The sequence below is a fragment of the Lissotriton vulgaris genome, chromosome 6 (genome assembly GCF_964263255.1).
Source record: "Lissotriton vulgaris chromosome 6, aLisVul1.2, whole genome shotgun sequence".
Lineage (NCBI taxonomy): Eukaryota > Metazoa > Chordata > Amphibia > Caudata > Salamandridae > Lissotriton > Lissotriton vulgaris.
Genome location: NC_141694.1, coordinates 900,948,257 through 900,971,452, shown reverse-complemented (window position 1 = coordinate 900,971,452; position 23,196 = coordinate 900,948,257). Strand labels below are relative to the sequence as shown.

At 50.6% G+C, this 23,196-nt stretch overlaps 1 protein-coding gene across 1 annotated transcript in view; it reads right to left on the bottom strand.

The window, feature by feature from the left end:
- Positions 1-23,196, bottom strand: part of NPHP1 (nephrocystin 1) — a 699,686-nt gene that overhangs the window by 57,652 nt on the left and 618,838 nt on the right. The window contains exon 19 of the mRNA XM_086926892.1: positions 2,496-2,540. Within this exon, the coding sequence (XP_086783018.1) occupies positions 2,496-2,540 (45 nt within the window). The remainder of the gene's footprint in view (positions 1-2,495; positions 2,541-23,196) is intronic.

Here is a 23,196-nt window from a genome sequence, read left to right as displayed (position 1 = left end):
GTTTTTCTACAATACTTTTGATACACACATTTTATGTTTGCAGAGTCCTTTTCCCTGATGAAGGGGTGTTTTATACCCCGAAATGCATTGGATGCTGGATGCTCATAAGGATTGTACCATATGATACCAAAGACGATTGAATTTAAAAAAATGCAAATAACGTACTAAAGAAAAATGATGAATAAAAAATCATGATTGCAAACATCTCTTGAAAAATATTTTCCGAAACCTCTGCAAACCACAGAGGGAATACAGTGTGCATACTAGGATGGGGCCAGTGTCCCACTGACCCCACAACTAAGCTTGTTACATTGGATGTCGAGGGACGCCTGACATCACTCGTATAGCACCTAAAACCAAGGAACAAGTCAAGTACAAAAATCGCTGTGCGCCAACCCTACTCACACTTCTGTCTGCCTTGTGCCACAGTGGGGCCTCTTGTCTGTTTCCTTCTACACTTCTTAGAGTAGCATTTGAATGTAAGTGCTACCAAGCCGCGCTGTCTGTATTTTTTGAACTACAAACACTAAATAAAGGGTTTCCAACCTTACTGCAGGAACACCGGGAGTGTTTGTTTTTCAAAAGCATTCATTTAACAAACATTAGGCGAATGGCAATATCCCCAAGCAAATGACACACGTTTTATAAAAATACAAGATAACTTAAAAATGCACACGCGTGGCGTGTGCTTGGAACTATTTCCAGTTTTGTTTGACTTGCGCAAGGCTATGTCTCTGAATGTGTTTTTTTCCCAATAAATGAAAATCTGTGCATGAGTGAATATTTGATGTGGGAGAATTCCCCCCACCGCCTCTCCCAAAATGACATAAAAAAGCATTGGCAAAGCCAACAGGTCTCACCCGTGGGCGACCTATTGGGTTTGTCAATTGGGCTAGGGTGGTTAACAGGGGTAGGGAAGAAACAGATGGGGTGGGTCGGTGGAAGCGGTGGAGAAGACACAGGGTTGAACAAGCCACTGAAGAAGCTTGGAGTCAGGTTGTTGAATAAATGGGATGTGGGGCGATTGCATAATCTTTAAGCAAACATCCCTTCTGGGCGCCCAGAGACCCGCTGTTGCATTGGGAGTGTGAAAAACAAAGGCAGACATTTTCCACTGTCGTCAGTACGCAGGAGAAACATAAACAGCACTGTGCATGTTTTGAAAAGCAGGAGACCCTGTTTTTTTAATATGGTGCTTTGCCATCAAGTGAATTATTTTCATCAGAGCAAACTGGTCCAAAAGAATTCATGCTTGTATAGGCAGTGCGCGATGGGTATTATAAATTGTAATCGGGGCACAAGTCCTAAACCAGGAATGAGTATTAGAAAGCCTTTAGAGATAACAACTTTACCTCAAAGATCGGGTGTACAATTAACAGATTAAAACAAAACGTGAGGTAATCCTAAATCAAAACATGTCATGAGGGGGTCTGGACAGTTAAAGGGAACTGAAGAACTAATCAGTCCGAAAAAGAATGGGCTGGCTGCCTTCGGATGGCAAATGGTGATCACTTTTCGCAGCCGCTTTGATGTTCTCAGTAGCCGCGCTTTGATGTTCTCAGTGGCCACGCGGCTCCCTGAGAACATCAAAGCGGCACCGAAAGTGCTCCCAAAGGCTGCAGGCTGACAAATGGTGTGCGCGCCCGGCGCACATGCATTGTACCCGATCCGCCTGCAGCCTTTGGAAGCACTTTCAGAAACCCCTTACTTAATATCTCGCTTAGCATCGCTTACGCGATAGCTATAGCAAGACCTAAAAAAAGCACACCACACGTTGACAAAAAGGTCAGTCAAAAAATTACTACGGGGAGCTTGATCTGGATCGCGCTTGTGGTGCAGAAATGAAGGAATGGAGGTCAGCCACAATGAGTCAAATGACACCACCTACACGTGTGCAAGGGGGATCCTCAAAAATTTCTGGATCCATTCTGATGCCTGGGAATATTCTCAGGTAAGGAATCTGCTACTAGAAGGCTCTATCAGATATAACAACTTTTGGGCAAATTCACTGAGTACAGGTATTAAAATGTAACTGTTCAATAATTTAAGGAATAGTGCTTATTACGGCTGGGTTCATGATAGCCATGGGAAATACAGCTTGCATATGGGGAGTGCATTTTCTCCTCTGATCTGAACATATGGAAAGAAGACCAGGACTTGGGCATGTTGGGAGAGAAGCACATATATGAAGACAGAGGTGGCCCAAACAAGTGGGCCAAAGTTTGGCAGCACTGGCAATCCTACACAGGATTAAGCCTGACTAGATTAGAGTATGCAGAGTCTTGAAAAAACAATAGCGGAGACTGAATGTACAACATTTAGAGGTACCAAATGTATACAACATGATTCTCACAGTTATGCTATCTGAATAAGTTTCAAATGGTATCATAAAGCAATCCATCCATAAATTAAAGGTGGCCTTTACTTTGAACGTGAGAACATTTAATAAACTACTGTTTAAAACATATGTAAAGGAATACTTAAATTATTCTTACCCTCTCAGATCTTTTTAATGAGCTTTCTTTATCTGCCCAGGAACTCTAAAAAAAGAAGAACAATAGAGAAAATGTACAATCAGAATTACACTTAGGCTTAACAATGGGATCCCTAAGTAGAAATTGTACATTTCGGGGGGTGCCTCAGACAAAAAGTATGCTAGGTTCAGCACACTTAAACCCATTACCCAGCTCACCTTTCCTGACTTTTTGTTTTTTTTAACATGACCGTAGAGGAATGTTGAAAGGAAGAGATAGTTTAATGTGGCAAGATATAAAATGTTTTTAATAAAACAAAAAAAGATTTTTTGTAAGATTAAAGAATAGTTACAGTTGCAGCTAACTGTATACTAACTGTACAAATAAGATTGGTTGGTTTGAGTAATACACTAGGAAAGTTCATTGTAATCATGCACATACTTACCACCTTTACAGTACCATAAACAAATGCACAAAATTGGCTTACAAGTTCTGCATATTAACACAATCAATCAGAAAAAGTAATTTAACTTTGGCAGTGTTTTTTTCTGATGGATATTGTGCTTTGTCTGCAGGATTTTTATATTCATTTTATTAACGAACAAATTGATCAAGTTACTTACCTACAGTAACACTCTTTTTGGTGATACTCTATAAAACTGTAGATTCCTTACCTTTTGAATATTCCCCAGCCATCAATCTGGATCTCATCAGACAACCACAAAATGGCCTAAAGAGCAGACAAATAACCTTTAACTGTGCCCAAAGCAAGTACTAGCTAGGATAGGGCCAACACAAAAAGCAACACTTTAAAGAGTTTTGTCTGAAGTGGGTGAATCTACTAAGTAACGCACCAAGCCACAAATTTGTCAGCAGGTTTATACCGATTTAGTGAAGGGATGCTTGGTTCCCATGATGGCATCAACAACCTCGGCTAAATGCAATCAACTGTTGGCACTTCATTTCCAAGCACGGAGGTTCAGATCGCTCAAGCCAGTGTGCAAGACCCTGCTCTTCTGTTGCAACAGAAGATCCTCTCGAAGCTGCAGCCTGATCAGTGGACAGATATGCATGCCCAGGAGTTACGAGTACAACACGTTCCTGGCCCAATTAGGTGCCACCAGTATGACTTGGACCCAGTTGTTCATGATCTTTTTGAGAACTCGGGGCAGGAGAGGTTAGCTTTTGCGGCACCATTTTGTATTCTGCCGCCATTTTGTACCATGATCGAAATTAAGCTTCTGTCTCATACTGTCTGCCTCAGCAGAAAGCAGCCTCGATTGTTTCTCTTTATTATTCAAGGTTGAGCTTTGCTGCACTATTGAACAGATCATTCTGTAACTGCATGCCTTTCCCAGTAGGTAGGCCTGCCCCCACTTTCAGAGAGACGGGCAGAGATGGGCAGAGTAACCTTAAAACTAAGATAGCATGTACGCGGTCTCAGGAGGGTAGCTCATCATTCTGTACCACCTTTGTTCAACAGCTCTCAGACTGGAAAATTCCAGTCTGGGCAGGGATTCAGGGGTGCTGGGAATGTATATCTTGTATTGCCACATTGGCGGGGGTCAGCCCCTCGTCAGCAATGTAAGGAGGCTGGTCAGACTGGACTCCACTCGAGCGTATACTAATAAATAACCTTGGTTTGTATTCTCTACTGTCTGACCGACTCTTCATTTGTATGGAAGGCTGAGAGGTGGTCACGAGTGACCCTGGTGGCCCTAATGGGGTCACTACCTTCAGTGCCATCTTCAGGTAATTGGTAATCCAAATAACTTGGGACCCTCTAGGACTGGCGCATGAGTTTGTCTACCCTAACATTTAGAGATCCCACTAGGTGGTGTACCAACAGGAAATGCCTTTGTGTTTGCGTCACTTCCAGAGTTATAATGCCTCCTGACATATGGTCCAAGACCCCACCCGCTCTGCCTTTTACAATACCATACAGCTGGAGTATTGTTCGAGAGTACCTGCATCAACCTCTTTTTGATACATGGCAAGAAGGCTTTCAATGCCAAAGGGATTCTTAGGGAGAAAGTCCCATTTGGTGATTGTTGGAACTGGAACAGGGTCATCCTCAAACTTTTTGCTTCTTCCTCCCTTATTTTTCCTGACCCGCGGCTGTTGGCAATAGGACTCTGCACACTTTACCACTGCTGATCAGTGCTAAAGTGCATATGCTCTCTGTGTAAATTGTTGTCATGATTGGATATACATGTTTGGCATATTTGTGTCACCATGAAGTCCCTAGTAAAGTGCACAGGGTGTGCCAGGGCTGGTGATGACAAATGCTACTAGTGGGCCTGCAGCACTGATTGTGCCACCCACAGGAGTAGCTCTAAAATGGTGTCTCAGGCCTGCCACTGCAGTGCCTATGGGCAGTTTAGAAACTGCCATGTCCTCCTGGTCAGTGTCCCCACTGACCAGGCCTAACCCTTCCCTTTTCGTGCACATCAGTCACCCCTATGGAAGGCCCAAGGTACCCCCCTGGGCAGGGTGCAGAGTATATGAAAGGTAGAGCATGTACTAGTGCAGGTGACATGCTCTGGTAGTGAATTACAGCCATTTTCGTTTTTCACTATTGAAAGGCTATCTTGCTCCATTGGTTAACATGGGGGATGCTGGCTACAGTGGCTTCCAGCATTTCTTCCCATAGGAACAAGATAGGACATAAGTATCTAGTATCCCTGAGCTCAGAATTTAATAACACATCTTTTAGGAAAGGTTGTTTTTAAATCCTGTGTTTGAGAACAGCACTTTTAGAAAGTTGCTGTTCTCTTGTCTGACCCTTCTGTGTGCCTTGGCCTGTTTGTGTATTGACTGTCTGGTTTGAGAGTGACAGGGGCTGGGGATTCCCCAGGAGGCTGGCTGAGTCAGCCCTAGGCTGAATGACTGCATTTGCAACCTGAGTGATGGGAGGAGGTAGCACCTGGGCCTGAATAGGGCTGTGCCTGCCTGCCACAATGCTGGCTCCACCTCCTGCTGGGCGGCTGACGACCCTGCCCCTCACTCTGAAAGGAAAGAAGAAGCCAGCAAAACAAAGTACTCAGGAAACACCCAGAACTGGTTCAGACCGGGCTCAGGGCCCACATGCACAGAGAGAACAAAGACTTTAGGGGTATAAGTACAGGACCCCTGACAACAGAAAATTAGATCATCCTGGAATCAAGAAGGAACCTCTACCAAGGAGAAAGCTGAATCTGAAGAAGGAAGACTGTCCTGCTGTTGCTCTGCTGGACTGACCTGTTGCTTTGCTGCCAAGGAGAGGGGAAGGACTTTGCTGTGTGCTGTGTCCCCTGTCTTGAAGGAATCTCCAAGGGCCTGAGAAGAGCTGGCTCTCTGTTCTGAAGTCCCAGGAACAAAAGGACTTCACCCCCCAGCTTCCCTGAACTCTTCTGAGAGAGTTCTGTCCTTCCTAGAGTGCTTGATCCAGTTGTGGGGCCTCTGGAAGTTGTACATGAGCTGGGAAGCTTGAAACTAAGCTTAAGAGACTTTTTGCAATTGGAAAGTGTCGCACCGCTCGCTTGCGGAGCGCATCCCCGACAGTGCGAGAAGTTTCCCGCCGCTACGAAGGTCGAGATCGTCGCAGCGCCTGACGCCGCTGCCTGAGCCGTCGCATCCTTCGTTTGCGGGACGCACCCGACCGGTGCGGGAAAGTCGAACATCGCTGCGAGTGTCGTTGCAGAGCCTGTCGTCGCTGGGTGAGATCGCCGCACCGCTTGCTTGCGGACGCATCACGTCGCTGCGAACATCGTTGAAGAACCATCGCATCGAGGAGCTGCGAGAGAGAGGATCCCCGCTGGACCGTGCATCGTCGCCCAGAGATCGTCGCAGCCCCTACAAGATCGTCGCATCGTGCCTTTGCAAGAACAAACTTCCTACGGAACCTACGCACCGGACTCCATACAAGTGGCCTTCCTCCCCATACAGACTGGATTTGTCGCAACACGCCCGCTGCTGCAGCGGGGTTGTCGCATCGCCTCCCCAGGGTCTCAAGAGCAACGCATCGCTTGTTTTCCACCGCACCAGCTTCTGCTTTTCGAACTTTGTCGCAACTAAAAGGTACTGTGAGTAAACGAGACGCAACTGTGAACTTTTCACGCATCTGTGGATTATTTTGTCGCAACTTAAAATACTTTGACTATAACCTTAAGAACTCTTTGGAAACCATATTCTTGAACTGTGTATGTTGGATTTTTGCCGATTTGGTCTTGTGTAGTTTAGAATAAATACCTTTATTTTCCTAAACTGTTGTGGAATCAGTTTGTGGTGTTTTCACTGTGTTACTGTGAGTGTTGGTACAAATATTTTACGCATTGCCTCTGGTTAGCCTAGACTGCTCGTGCCAAGCTACCTAGAGGGTGAGCAGGGGTTATCTCAGAGGGTTATCTCCTTGCCCTGACTAGAAGCAAGGGTCCCTATTTGGACAGTGGTACCTACCCCTGCCAACTAGAGACCCCCAGTTCTAACAGTGATCATTCTTCCTTCTGCTTCCCAACCTCAGAAACCTAGATGTGGTGTCAACTCAAGTTCAATACCATTACCTTTCCATTTTAACCTATACGCAATGTACCTAGGCAATTTTCCTCACTCTGCAAGGGTCAATCTTTAAATGTATGCAGATTACACCCAGCTGAGTTTCAGTCATCATAACAGGTTCAGGAAAAGGGGAGAGGGGCGTGGCCAAGATGGCAGCCAAATTGGACGCTCGCTCAACGTGCTCCGTGCTAGGCCTGATCAGCATCCTACTTTATCAGTGGCATCTGACGCACCAACGTGTTCTTTTTGCCTGCGCTGTTATGCCTGTGGGCTAACACAGGACTGGGCTGCTAGAAATTTGTCTGGGAACCTATGGAGGACTACTTGAGGCAACGCCAATATGTGGGGCCTGAGGCTCTCTCTGGCCGCATGGGCATAAGAGGGCGCTAGGCTGTCCCAGGAGGGTGGTGTGTGGAGCGCGACTGTGGCGAGGCAGTGCCACAGGCGCAAGCTGTTCTTGGCTCAAGGGCTCTGGTGTCTGGGGTGTGCCCTGCCGGGTTGCTGCCAGGAACAAAGCCCTTTCATCCATGCTGCAGCGCTTCAGTGCTGGCATGGGACTGTGTTGTCGGAGGGGTGGCTGTGTACCCATGGGCAGCTGCCTGGAGACAGAACTGGAGAGCTAAGCCTGCAGCAATCCTGGGCCGAGAATGGTGCCTGAGTCCCGCTGTTGCTGTCCTCGGCAAGTGAAGTGTGGAGCGCGGCTGAGGCAGGGTCATGCGGCCTGACGGAGCTGGCCAGGAGCCAAGAAGCATCGCGGTGAGCAGTAGGCCCTGCCACATCCTTGCAAGCTGCAGCTGAGAGCATGGGTATTTATTAGGGGAGCGCAGCGGATTGGGAGTGGCTCCCTCCGTGCGTGCCCTTTCTTGACTGTGGCATCAGGCTGCCCTGCAGATGTTCATAGCACAGCCTTCTTGCCCTCTGTTGCTTTGGAGGGGCTATGAAATTGGATGACCCTGCATGAGCTGAATCTGTTACCCAGTATTTCTGCCCCTTGTGCCAGTAGATTATCTAGCCTGGAGACCGGTCACCACTTTATAAAGGGCTGCCACAACGTTCAGGTCTACACTTTTGCCTTGTCTCTGCTGCCTATGATAGGTTTGAGGGTACCTGGACTGACCCTGACACTGGGCGGCCTGTTCCATGTCTCCTACCTGCAACTGCAAGAGCCCTTCCTGGGGGAAGGTACACTGGCCAGATTTTAACTTGATCTCCTCTAAAGAGGGGTGCACCACTGTATGCCCTGTCCAGTGGACTTGAGACTGGGTGTCATTGGTGCAACTGTCGGACATCTACTGTGCTCCTTGCTCCTCAATGATCCCCCAAGTTCACCCAGATTTGTTTATAATGATGGTAAAGACCAAGACCACTGAGTCATTGAAAACTGGCACTGGGAAGGTGATGACATTCTCTGTGCCCGATGACAGGACCCTTGACAGCCTCCAACACCTTGAAGCGACTCTTCGAACCAACTCTACTCAGTTTAACAAGGTGCTCCGGGCCATCATGGACACTAAAACCTCCCTGGAAGTTTGCATTGACACTGACTCACTAGACGTGAATTTGTTAGGAACTGACCACCGCAAACTAGTAGAGAGAGTGAAGGAAACGGAGTCCACCTTTGCTATGGTATGACAGACAGTGCAGGACCTGCAGGAATGGCTGAAACAAATGGAAGAGGAGACTGCCAACCTACATTGCAGAGCCGAAGATGCGGAGGGGCATTCTAGAAGCAACAATATTCACTTTCCGGCCTTCCCCGAATGCTCAGATGGTCCTAGCATGGAAATATTTCTGGAAGACTGGCTGACGAAGACAGTTCTGAAAGACGGTGTCGAAGTTCTCCTCCATTGAGTGAGTGCACCAGACGCCAGGCCGGTCCACCTCCCAGGCACGCCGTCACATCCCATCATAGATCGTCTCCTCAACTATCAAGACCGTGAACTGCTGCTGCAGCGGTTTCAAGCCAAGTGCTCTTGGCAATACGAAAATATAACGGACATGACGTATCCTGACTTTACAATGGAGGTACAGCGTTGCCGGAGTTCCTACTCCAAAGTTAAGCAGCGTCTCCGTGAGTTGGTACTTAAATACGCACTTTTGTTTCCAGCAAAGCTCAAAGTGGCTGATGGTGAAACAGTTCACCAATTCCACTCACCAAAAGTTGTATGTACTTGGCTCCATGCAAAAGATCTGGCAGCAATTCCAACCGAGGACTCTAGGGCTAATGACAGGTTGATGCCCAATCCCGACAGTTCAAATGCAGATCCCTTAAGGAGAAACCAACCAAGTGGCAGCTGAGCAGAATCAAGCGGTATCGGAGGCCTTCCTCCAAAGCATTAACTCCTTCTTCCCTCTGCGCTCCAAGCACCCATCGGAGTCGGGTTTGGACTCGGCTGGTTTGCTCGTGTCAGCTGCTGAGGCCCATCCACAATGATAGTCACCCCGCGATCCAGGAGGTTTTGCAAGGTAGATCCTCCTGTTGGCGGGGTGGATGATCCGGCTTAGTTGGATTCCTTTTGGGTCCGATACGCTCCTGAAGGTAAGCCACATTATTAGGGGGTGAATGGGGGGTCTGAATGCCAAATTATCTGACATGGGCCCACATCATGGCTGTATTAAACATTGACACTTTCACCCTCTGCACAATTTCACTTGGCCCACCCCTGACAGACTGCTTCACATCTACACAACTATGTTGCAGGCCTCTGATGCATACCAGTTTAATTGTTTGGGGGCTTGTGGCATGGGAAACTACGCAGGCCAGAGATAGGGGAGTTGTTTCTCAGATTTGTTTGACTTTTTCTGGCTGGTTGGATGGGTGGTCAGGGGGATGGGAGACTTGTGAGGGAGGGCAGGAGATGGCAAGGGCCTTGAGAGCGAAACAAAAGGGGATGATGGACGGAGCGTTTGAGCAAATCAAACACTCACCCCCAGTCAACTGATCTGGGTTTAATCCATCACCATTCTTTAGCTCACTCAGCCACCCCAGTTCAGACATGGCCATATGCAAATCAGTCTGACCCTTTGCCTCATGGGAACAGTCCAGACCGAACTGCCAAGCCATGTCTTCCCTGGACCGGAAACAAGCATCCTGGGACCTGTTTCGGATTCATAATCCTCATCAGCCAGGCTATCTTGAATCCAGTGGCCAAGTGAGCAAGGGACTCACGTCTGAGCATACTCTGCCAACTTAGGTCGAACAAAGCGAAACAAAAGGGGATGATGGATGAGGCGTTTGAGCAAATCAAACACTCACCCCCAGTCAACTGATCTGGGTTTAATCCATCACCATTCTTTAGCTCACTCAGCCAACCCAGTTCAGACATGACTATATGCAAATCAGTCTGACCCTGTGCCTCATGGGAACAGTCCAGCCCAAACTGCCAAGCCATGTCTTCCCTGGACCGGAAACAAGTATCCTGGGACCGGTTTCGGATTCATAATCCTCATCAGCCAGGCTATGTTGAATCCAGTGGCCAAGTGAGCAAGGGACTCACGTCTGAGCATACCCTGCCAACTTAGGGCGAACAAAGTGAAACAAAAGGGGATGATGGACGGAGCGTTTGAGCAAATCAAAACACTCACCCCCAGTCAACTGATCTGGGTTTAATCCATCACCATTCTTTAGCTCACTCAGCCACCCCAGTTCAGACATGGCCATATGCAAATCAGTCTGACCCTGTGCCTCATGGGAACAGTCCAGCCCGAACTGCCAAGCCATGTCTTCCCTGGACCGGAAACAAGCATCCTGGGACCGGTTTCGGATTCATAATCCTCATCAGCCAGGCTATCTTGAATCCAGTGGCCAAGTGAGCAAGGGACTCACGTCTGAGCATACCCTGCCAATTCAGGGCGAAAAAAGCGAAACAAAAGGGGATGATGGACGGAGCGTTTGAGCAAATCTAACACTCACCCCCAGACAACTGATCTGGGTTTAATCCATCACCATTCTTTAGCTCACTCAGCCACCCCAGTTCAGACATGGCCATATGCAAATCAGTCTGACCCTGGGCCTCATGGGAACAGTCCAGCCCGAACTGCCAAGCCATGTCTTCCCTGGACCGGAAACAAGCATCCTGGGACCGGTTTCGGATTCATAATCCTCATCAGCGAGGCTATCTTGAATCCAGTGGCCAAGTGAGCCAGGCCTTGAGAGCCCTGAGATATACAGTTTGCATTCATGCCACTACCTTTAATTCTTTACCATGGAATATTTGTTGCATGGCAAACCTTGCAAGGAGATACAGGATATATGCTTATCTTTTTTCGCAAGCATATACACTTCGCTTGTCTCCAGGAGACTCACCTGACCATGGGAGAGCTTGACAATGTAAAAAGCAATGGAGTGGGCAGGTATACGGTACTGGATATTCAGCTTATGCCCGAGGGGTCTTACTTGGGTTGCTCCAGAGGGACCATTTGTAAAAACCAGAGTCTTAGCTGATATGGATGGCAGTTACGTGATTTTAGAGGGTGTCTTGGATAGGCCTCCTTTCTCTATAGTGTCCCTTCATGTGCTCAATACCGCTCAAGACGCAATTTTAGATACTCTTTCCCCAACCATGTTGCTGGACCCTCTTGCCTGGGGTTGTGGGGTGGTAATTTCAATTGCATACACAACTGGTTGGTACCCCTAATTCCAGGTGTGCCGGGTATACAAGCAAAGGAACACTCACTGCCTGTTCCTGAATTTCACCTTTGCCGATCTCAACTCGGGTCTGAGTAGGAACGTTCTCGTGTAGTCACACTTTCTTCAAGGGGTAACGTCTCCGTACCGGCAACTCACGACCCTCCGACTTGACAACAGCCCTGAGTGTTTTGTCAAGTATGCAACTATTGCCAACCATATTTATCTCCTAAATATAAGAAATACCTATCAATAGGTATAGTGCAAGTGAAAATAGAGGGATCTGTACCCTGAAGAAGGCCTGAGACCCTTATGGGCAGTGTATAGAAGCTGAAACGTGTCGATACTGGCAGTGGGGGAAATGGAGACATAATTTCTCCAACATACCCTCCAAAACTTTTTTAACCCTGTCAATGGTGGCCCAAGAATAAAGTCAGATGGTGCATGCCACTTAGACAGTTTCAATTTTTTTCTTCTTTTTCCCTGTATGTGGGATCCCTTTCCAAGAGAAAAATGCTCTCTATAAAAATAAAAAAATATGCGCTCCACCCTCAGCGTTGGTCTGCGCCAGTGTGCGTTAGTGGCCCAATGATGAAGCATGCAACTATCAAGTGGGTGAGTGCAGTATTTACAACCTATTGGGTTTTCCTCCCTAAGTGGATATCACAAGACCCGAATGGCATTTCTGAAAGTCCAAATTGGAATGGTCAGAGTTTTAAGTTTGTTCGATAGTCCTTCTCCTTTTTTGAGTTTTTTGTGTATAGCCTTGGAGAACAAGGGAAGGCTGAATCTTTAGTCTCTTTTATTGTGTGTTAGATAAACTTTAGAGACACGCCTACTGACCACGGAGCTTGAGGCGGTGATGAAATCTGATGCACGCCCTCATCTCACGACCTTGAGTTGCCAGAGGAGGTGAAGCGACTCTGTGATCTTGACTATATGTTCCCACCAGCATGCAGATAGCAATAAACCAGAATGCACGTTGGTGTGGTTACTGCGATCAGAGACACCCAGGACTCTGGTGGGAACCATACATGATAGTGTAGGGCAAGTGAGAAATATTAAAGCAGACATCAATGAAGTATTCTCTTAGTATTAAGAGCAGCTGTATTCTTCCCCCTGGAAGCCTCCTAAGCACAGGTGCGGGATTACCTGTGAGCCATGTCACTTCCTCGATTGACTCAGCTGCTGGTGTTGGAACTGGAGCAGTCTCTACATATAGAGGACATCAACCTAGCAAACCGCCAGATAGCACGTGGCAAGACCCCAGGCATAGACGGGTTCCCCCTGGAGTATTATGCAACGTTTGGAGCCACTCTTGCTCCTCACTTGCTAGAGGTCTACAGAGAGGCGCACCACCAGGGCATTTTACTGAGCTTGCTACATAAGACCCTCATAGTGGTGCTCCTGAAAAAGGTTAGAGACACCCTTGAGATGAGCTCTTATCTCCCGTTGTCAATGTTGAACATTGATTACAAAATCCTAAGTAACATCCTTGTGAATAGGTTGCTTTCAATGCTTAGCTCCCTTGTTCATCCGGATTAATGTGGGTCTGTGCCTCAAAGGGCGACGCACTCCAACATTCTAGACTTGTGCCACATTATGGATGCGCTGTCCGAGGGGAGGCGACCTCTCACAGGCAGTCTCCCTGGATGTCAAGAAGCATTTGATATGTTGAGTTGGTCCTACTTACTACAAGTGCTGGAGGTGTTTGGGATGGGTCCTATTTCCTAGGTTCAGTCAAGTTTTTATATACCACCCCACAGGCGTGAGTACGCACCAGCCATCAGATCTAGCACTCCTTTTCTATAAGTAGAGGGACCCGCCAAGGATGCTTTTTGTCACCAGAAATTTTTGCATTAGCTATTGAGTCACTTGCAGCCATCTTGCGTGCCAAGGGCCCTGTCTTGGGCATCAGGGTGGGATTAGACTGAGACACTGTGTCCTTACACACAGATGATTTAGTAGTTTATCTACGGGACCATGCATGCATGGTACCAGCCCTCTATGACCGGCTCGACTTCTTCGGGAGATGGCAGGTCTTAATGTGTAAATGTTTGCCACACAGACAGGGACTTACTCAGTGGTAATCATGGTAAGGCCTTGATCTTGGCTTGCCAATCTATGCACTTCTGGACATGACTACCCCTTTCGTTATGCGCAGGGCACCAGTGGCAAAGATGCTGGTTCTTCTGAGGCAGCAATATATCTTTGCAGATTAGCCAGTGATACCAACTAAATCCTTTTTCAGGACTCTGATGAGTTTGGAATCTGAGCTCGTTTGGGGACCTGCTCGAAAGCGAGTTTTGACCCCCATACTTCAGTGCCCTATGCTTGAGGGGGGACTTGGGGTCCCAGACCTTGAGTTGTATTTTGCAGCAGCTCAATTGCAGTGGCCTATGCGCTGGCTGGCTGGCTTAGGATAGAACGGTGAAGGGTAGCCTGGTTCCAAGCCGCCATTACATTTGGGTTTGCAGTGCTTCTTAACGCACGGGCTAGCTTGTCGGAGGTTTCTTATTATATATGGCACTACGGGGGGCATGTAGTGAATTTCTGACCCGGGAAAAGTCCAAATGGGATGATTGCTTGGGCACGGAATTGACCAACAAGCAGTGGACCATGGCTTTAGCATGGGTGAAGTGAGTCTCACACAATGCTCGTTTAAAATTCACACAAATCAAATACTTATTTCAAACCTATCTTACACTGCATTCCATGCACACACTGATACTAGTGGTGTCCGAGATGTGGTCACATAGATGCTACATTTATTCATATGGTTTGGAAATACCCATCGTTGATGCACACATGTACCCAGGTGATGGAACATGTGTCGATGGTGATTTATCTCCAGCTGCCACTAGTCCCACTCCATTGTCTCTTTGGGATCATGAAACAAACTAAACGTACCTAACAGTACCTGAAGCTTGTTGATATGGCATTTAAGTGATTAAATGCCATGGCTTGGAAGGGCCCTCTTCTGCCCACGATCAAGTGCTAGCTTCAGGTGACTCACAAATGGGCTCTGGCAGAAGCGAACGCCATGATATGTGATCGTAGGTTGAAAGGGGGAGGTGGAGCAGCTCTAATGTGGGACACCTATGCCCTTAAATTGTTCAACAGACTAAATCCCCCCGCTATAGAAGCTCCTACGGCGAGTCAGGTGGCTGGCCAGATTTTGCCACTGAGTGACCCATTCGCTTATGCACTCTTGATCACTGAACATTAAAGAGAAATCATGCGTTCTCCGGGTTGTAGTATCCTCCTGCTGCTCACGGTGCCGCACTCCAAAGTAGCTACAAATGACAGTTATGTTATGTTATGTTATTACCCTCTCTGTGAAGGTGCTGTCTATATTGGCCGAGGGTATATCTGTCAAGTTGATCTAGGATGTCATGAATGCGAGATCGAGCAGTCTGTTCCTCCTCTTGATGAGAGGCATCAGGGGCCGACGAGGTTTGCAAGTTTAAAAGACTATCCTCCGCCTCCCTTAAGTCCTTTTGGAGCTGTCTCCGAACCCCATAAGTGAGGCCCATGCACGCTCCTCTTAACACCGCCTTCAGGGCATCCCACCTAGTGGCTAAAGTAAGCCGCCCCCCCTCCCAGTTAAGGTCCACATAGTCGTTAAGAGCTGTCTCTATATACTCTATCCACATTGGGTCCTGAAGGATATCCGCCAGCAGCCTCCAAGTCCGGGGGTGGGAAACCGGAGCCCCCAATTCAACACGCACGCCATCGGGGAGTGGTCAGATAAGAAACGGGCCTGATGGGTAACCTCAAGCGATATATTTGACTCTGCGTTCTCCACTAGTATCCTATCCAAGCGACTATGTGTATTGTGAGTGGGGGAAAAGCAGGTGTACACTTTCTGTGTCGGGTTCCTCTGGCACCAAACATTAAGAGCCCCTATATTCCCCATGACCTCCCTAAGCTTTGCTGTCATACGTGGTTTTGTGCCAGCTTGGGGGGGAAACCTATCCAGAACGGGATCAAGGACACAGTTAAAATCCCCGCACCCCAGCACCGGTGCCTCCAGGTCGGGGATCAGGACCTCCTGAAGGGTCTGGAAAAAGATAGGGTCATCCATGTTGGGTGCGTATGAGTTTAGTATGGTGACGTCCCTGCCATCCAGTTTCGCCCAGAGGAGCAGGTATCTTCCGTGTATGTCCGCCTCCGCATATTGGATAGCAAACGGGACCCCTGGTGCCACCCATATCAGGATGGCGTATGTGGAAAATGAAGAGTGGAACACCTGACCCCACCAATTTTTCCTCAATTTTTGGGCACCATCACCAGCAAGGTGGGTTTCCTGGAGGCACGCAATGGAAACCTTATGCCTGCGAAGGAAGGACAGGACCTTATACCTCTTAGTGCATGTGCCTAGCCCCCTCACATTCCAACTTAAAAACTTATACCCCATGTCTGATGACGTAGCCAAACCAGCCATAGTACTCTACCCATGGTGCCACCCCAATCCCGTGCCCGAAATGTGATACATATGATGCCTGTAACATTCTCCCTCAACAATCTCTCCCAAAACCGCAACCACCCCCCTCCCACGAGCAATATACCTGCAACAACAAAACATGCCGATATGCCCTTCCCCTGCTGGGGCCGGGATGTGCACAGCCACTCCATACGCCCAACAGGGCTAAACAACCCAACAGATAAAAAGGAAGACTCACCTTCCCCCACCCAGCTCCCGACACAACCAGCTATCTCAACATTAACATAGGGCTCGGACCTACAGGGGTGAAATATGCACAACGTCCAGAGCTCCTACCCCCTTAGGAACAGCGCCTTCCTCCCAATCCAAGTATCAAGAGTACACTCCCCCCACCGTGAGTGAGTCCAGGCAAGCCGGCCAAAGTTCACGTTACAGGAGCATCCAGAGCACAACCAGATTTGTCCTTCAGGACGGGGCCACAGAGGCAACCAGAGAGTCCCCCGCCGTTTCAGGGATCGTGTCGGTGGTGGGCGGGAGAGTGTCCGTGGTGGGCTGCAGAGTGTCCGGGACCAGTACCTCATCCCGAGGGGTAGCTACCTGAGGCGCCCAAAGGCCCTCGGACTCTGACAACTCCAGGCAGAGGGTCCCATCGTCTCCCACCGTGACACGCCGCCTCTCCTCGCGATCAGCAGTGTCCGACGGGCGCCTGCGCCTGTTACTGCGCCTCCTCGTTGGTCATGTCCCCCATGTACTTCTGCCCCCCCGCTCGCCCGGCGGGAGGGCATCCCCCCTGATCTCCAACCACTCCCATACCTCCTCCGGGGCTTCAAAGAAATGCGCCTTTCCCTGGGCAATGACCTTAAGCTTAGCAGGTAGAGCAGCATGTACTGCAGATGTAGCTCCCGAAGTTTCTGCTGGACTGCCAGGAAGGATTTCCGCTGTTCCTGTCCTTCGTGGGTGTAGTCCGGGTAGATGGACACTTTGGCGTTTTCAAAAGTGAGGTTAGCCGTTTCCCTAGCCGCTCTCAGGATGCAGTCCCTGTCCTAGTAATTCATGATCTTTGCGATGAGGGCTCGCGGCGGAGTGCCCGGCCTTGGAGGCGGGACCAACGCCCTATGGGCGCGCTCAATTACAAAGACATCAGACAGTCCCATGGGGCAGAGTGTTGTACGGATCCAGTGTTCCAGAAAGCGCTCCGCATTGGCCATCTCCGAGCGTTCCGGAATGCCAAGAACCCTAATGTTACTGCAGCGTGCCCTCCCTTCCGCATCTTTCGCCCTACACTCCAGCACCCCCGTCGAGGTGGTGAGCTGCAAGACCATTTTTTTGAGGGATCCCACCTCTCACTGCAGCTGGACAATATTCCCCTCAGCAGTGGAGACTTTATCCGCCACTTTCCACAGGTCTGTCCTCAGCAGGTTCACATCTATGGACACTGTTTCTATTTGCCTCTCCAGGGCGGAATGGGACCCCTGTATTGCCTTCAGCAGCTCTGCCCTGTCCCGACTGACGTGTGATCTGCTGCGAAGAGTGCCACTGGGTAGTGTACTGTGGTATGGTGTTTGGCTGAGAGGCGCGGGGCATCATGTCCTTTCGCATTGCAGGCGCCTAAAGGGACCGCACCTGGGCGTCCGAGCAGCAGAAGTGTCCCCAAGCCGCCCTCTTTCAAAGGCCCGTGAAGATGTGCAGAGTATGCGACTGTCTCTCTGGCCCGCGCAGCTGTGGCTCCCTGCAACACCAGCTCCCACTCACCACAGCGTCATCCTCGAAATCCCCAGCTCATGAAGAAGGAGTCCCTCGGCACCTGGTGACACAGCGCCCCAAGATACAACAGAGGCCAGACCTGGCGCAGCTGTGGCGGATCCCCAAGGAGAGGGGGCACCACATTAGGTCCACAGACAGTCCAGAACCATAGTCCAGCTCCAGGCGTCTTCACTCACCCACCGCCGTGTAACAGGAGCAGCAACGTGGCAGAAGGGGTCCAACGTCCTCCCCCACTAAGAGTGGACCCGCACCGCTCCTCAGGCCCCCCCAGCGCCTACCGCCTCTTCTCGTGTGTTGAGGGTAAAGTCCAGGAGCAGGACGATTCTCCAGCCCCTCCAGGGATGCTGCAGGAGTTCTCGGAGACCTCCCACTCCGTGACCTGGCTCCGGTGCTTCACTCCGCCAGTGTAGGCCCCAGTTCCGGCCTCACTTGGTACACTGGGCAGGTACCTGCAGGACCCTGACGGGCTACGGGATTTCCTGACTTCTCGGGAGGCCCCCCGATGGCAGTGGGTGCCTCCCTTGTTGTCCAGCTGTCTCTCCTAAGGCCGACCTCAAGGGGCACCCGGATCGCCGGCCGCCTCCGCCCCGCCGGTGTAGGCCGAAGTCCTGGCCAGGCCCGACACCTCGGGAGCTTTTCGGCAGGATACTGGCGGTCTATGGGAGGTCCTCGCATCTTGGGAGGCCCCCCGATGGCAGTGGGAGCCTCCCTCGCTGGCCAGAGTCGTTTCAGGGCCGGTCTCAAAAGGGGACAGAGATCGCAGGCTGCCCCCACCGCACTAGTACAGGCCGTCGCCCCGGCCTAGCCTACCGCACTGTGCGTGTCCCGCCCTAGGCCTGAACGGGCCTCTGGAGCCCCTAACCTCACGGGAGGCCCCCAGATGGCAGTGGGCGCCTCCCCGACTTGTGCGCCTCACTATTGGGCTTGACTCGAAGGGCGCAAGCCGCCCCCGCCGCTCCGTTGCAGGCCGCCGCCTTCGTCTCGCCGTCTGCCCCGCACTGGGCCTGGACGGACCGCAGGAGCTCGGTACTTCTCGGGAGGTCCCCAATGGCAGTGGGCGCCTCCCCTGCTGCGAAGCTGCTCAGATGGTCCCGTCCCGATGAGTATCAGGATCGCAGGCCGCCTCCGCCTCTCCGGAGCAGGCCGCCGCTCTAACCTCGTCGTCCGCCCACCACAGGGCCCGGATGGACCGCAGGAGCTCCTTCCGTCTTGGGAGGCCCCCGATGGTAGTGGGCGCCTCCCTCGCTGCGACGCTGCACTGTAAGCTCAGTCCCGATGGGCGCCAGGAGTGCGGGTCGCCTCCGCCGCCCTGGTGCAGACCGCCGCCTTGGTCTCGCCGTCTGCTCACTGGGCAGGGCACAGTTCCGGGGAAGTGCGAACTTGCTCGACAGTTCCCAACATGGGTTTCGTGCAGCACACAGCACCGAGTCTGCCCTTACTGTCGTGTTCAATAATATCAGATCAGAGGTTGACAGAGGACGGACTACGCTTTTGGTGCTGTTGGATCTAACGGCAGTTTTCGACACCCTCTCCCCCTCAATTCTGGTTGACCGGCTACGGGGGAATGGTGTGGAGGGCTCTGCCCTGAATCTGCTTTCCTCCTTTTTACATCAGAGAAGGCAGAGAGTTAAACTGGGCACATTTTTGTCATATTCCCAGGCGGTGCAATGTGGGGTCCCACAGCGCTCCGCGCTGAGCCCTCTTCTGTTCAACATCTATGTGACCCCACTTGCCGAAGTTATACGATCCAGGTATCAGATCCTGTCGTATGCTGACGATACACAGATCATCGTCTCTACCACCGAGTCAATAAAAGAATCTGCCCTTAAATTTAGAGCCTGCATGGAAGCAGTTGGGCATTGGATGATCCGCAACTACTTGAAGTTGAATGGAGAAAAAACGGAGGTCTTGGTCTTTGGAGGGGGTTCCGACCTCTGGTCTGGGGACTGGTGACCTACATCTTTGGGAGACTGTCCCCAGCCAACCCGCCAGGCCAGGAATCTGGGAGTTCTTATAGATCCTGATCTCTCTTTTGATCTCCAAGTCAACAAAACGGTGTCTACATGTTGTGCCATCATTCGGACGCTAAAAAAGATTGCCCCCTACCTATCACCGGATGCTCGTAGACAATCAACGGTTGCCTTGGTGTGGTCCAGACTTGACTACTGTAATGCGTTATATGCAGGCATTAACAAGAAGTCACTTCAGCGCCTACAGGTGGTCCAAAATGCCGCAGCCAGGATGGTCCTAAACCTGCCTAGACGGTCTTCGGCAACAAAGGCCAGAAAAGATCTTCATTGGTTGCCGATTCAGGCTAGGATTTCATTTAAACTCCTTTGTCTGGCTCATAGGGCAGTCCATGGCCTAGGCTCGGAAGGGATTAGGTCCCTAATTAGCCGCTATACCCCTAATAGAACTCTCTGTTCAGCCTCCAGAAATCTACTCATTGTTCCCAGATTCAAGAGGACGAAATGGGGAGGAAGAGCTTTTTCCACGTTGGCTCCCAAATTATGGAACTCCCTCCCCCTTGAACTATCCAGCCAACCATCTTTGGTGATTTTCCGTAAACTTCTGAAGACGTGGCTCTTCTCCCAAGCCTACTAAAGTCGTGTATACTTTCTGGCATCTGCCTTTCTGTTTCCCTCGTCTGTATACTGTTTGTTCGTTGTTTGCGCCTTGATGCCTTTGCCATTACAAGACCTACTTCATTCATTCATTCACAGGAGTTCCACACTTCAGGGGAGGCCCCCGATGGCAGTGGGCGCCACCCCTACCATCCTGCTACGGTCAGGATCAGCCGCAAGGGACTCCTAGATCGCGGGCCACCCCCACCACGTCGTTGTAGGCCTCGTGATTCCGGTCCCGCCTTCTCACAGTCCGGGCTACCACTGCCATCCACCATCCATCGGGTAGGCGAACTCCGGAACAGGGCGCGCCCTTAGGTCACCGGGACTCCTGGACCCCCTTTGCTTGGTCCGAGTTCCCCAGGAAAGGATATTTTACAGGATTTCTGAGCTGGCCGGCCGGGAGCCGGAGGAGCTCACGTCCTGTCAGTCATGCTGCTTAGCCACGCCCCCCACCAGAATATTGTTAATGTTGAAATGATGGGAGATATCTGTCCATCCACCTCATGAACATTTTGATTATTGTATAGTATACAATTTTTGGTGACTCTTACTTGAAGGCTACTAAAGAAATTTGAAAAAAACAACAGGTTCAGGAAGCTGGAGATGGTCAAGATCAAACCTTCCTAGCTAACTCCCTGACCCTCATGGTTTTGATTTCCAAAAATGATCTTTAGCCCACAACAATATAGATTTTCCTCATCTTTGGAGATACAGCTAGCTGGTAGAAGATTATTAGGCACCAGACTGTGTTTCTGTAGCTCCTGTGGCCAAGTGTGAATGCACCATTTGCATTTATCTATCTTTGGAGAAGACCAATATATTGAAAAAGGCTAATCTTTGCTTACTCAACATGAAAATCATGAAGAATTTACTACCTTTTGACATATGGCAGTGATCGTACCCTTCACCAATATCTAACTTGCTTCTGGGGGGCATGGCCAAGAAGACCACCATGGCGGACGTGCCTAGCTGAGGCTCTGTGAGAAGACTTCCACCTCACCCCTTACATGTAGCACGGCTGAGTGTGGATGGCACCCTGAGACACCGATCATGCAAGGCGACTACTAATGCTACTGGCGATGGCCGTGAAGCCTCAAGGTGACAGGTTTCTGACTGTGAGGCGAAGAGACAATGCGGACTGCAAAATGGCGGCAGGTCTGTCAGCTAGTCCCCGCCGCGAGGCCTGAGCAGCGGGGGGCTTGCGGTACCCTTGCGACCCTGGGGCAGAACTAGATCAGCATCATAATATCCCCCGACAAGACGGCAGCCCCAGGAGAGAGATCGGACTATTGTATGTCAATGCGTACACTGTGCGCTCGCAGCACATTGCCACTCGCCACCTGATCTTGAACGGTCTCCAGCCTCGGAGGCGGTCGAGACCCCCCGCCTACCTGTGGTGGCTGAGAGAGGAGCCCAGACGGCATCGCGGGTGGCCCGGCGGGTGCGGGAGCCCCGGGAGAGCTGTCACCCGTCTTATTGGTTGCGCCTGACTCATCGCTGTGATGGCCCTCCTGAGGATCCTGGCGGCCGGCCTCTCCTTCCCCCTGGCTCAGATCTAGCGCCTAGGTGAGAGCTCTGTGTGGGGTGTGCGGGCCAACGGGAGGCCCAGTGGACACAGCGGCAGTTGAGGCAGGCTGCGTCCTGCCTGACCTCAAAATGGCAGCCGCACGGGACACACGCTATTAAAACAGAATACACTGCGATAGGGCAGCTTGCACTTAGCGCCCAAAACAGTGGCTGCGGGGGACCATCTAGAACAGCCTCATATTCAACAGTGAAGAGAGGCTCCACCTGCCTACAGCAAGGGAAGCTCCCCATTGACACTTTGGGGGCACGGGGGCTTGTGGTAACGCCAGCCTGACCACGGTCAGTGCCTGAGCCCTACCAGGGGAGATCATCTGACAATCAATAGGCCCGGTGATCACGGAGAGGGGGGCTGGAGTCTGTGCCAACACCCTCGTTACTCGTAGGGGGTGAGTACTAAGCTGACGACCGGACGGCAAGGTGCTGCGCGAGCGTGCTGTGAGTGGCTCCACTGTTAGGGCGGTGGAGGTCCAGAGTACAGCACCAGGAAGAATCAGAGGGGCTGCATCAGATCGCACGTTCTGGCCTAAGTCAGAGGTCCGTCCAAGTTGCTTGCTGCGGGTCCACTCCGGATACCTGCTGCCATCCACGGATGTCCATGTACCTTGGTTCCTTACTGCACAATCTCCGCTGACAGGAGACACCGGCGAGTTACGACGGTGGGAGACGCGGGATTGGTCAAGTCGCAACTTCACCTAGAAGTCAGCACCAGACGCATTAGACGCGTCTGCGCGGCCCCTGGTGCGAGAATGGGCAAACCAAGAGCGACAGCGGCAACCCAGGGGGCTACATCAGATACTGCAAGCGGTCAATCTAGGGGGCCCCCAAAGATGCTGTTGCGACAACAGATGTCTCCCTCTCGGCCAAATTGGACAGGGTTCTATTGGCAATAGAACAATCCAGACTCTCTATGGAGCAGCAACTGGGCAGCCTAACAACGGACATCAGCCTCCTCCGGGATGATCACTGAAAATTATCAGACAAGGTCTTGGATACATAAAAAACGGTCACATCCATCCAACCCATGGAACAGGCTCATCAAGACACACTACAAACGCTAATAGGCCGTATGTCTACCATGGAAGAATGAATCGATGACGGTTGAGACGCTGCAATATACGTGTCCTTGGCCTGCCA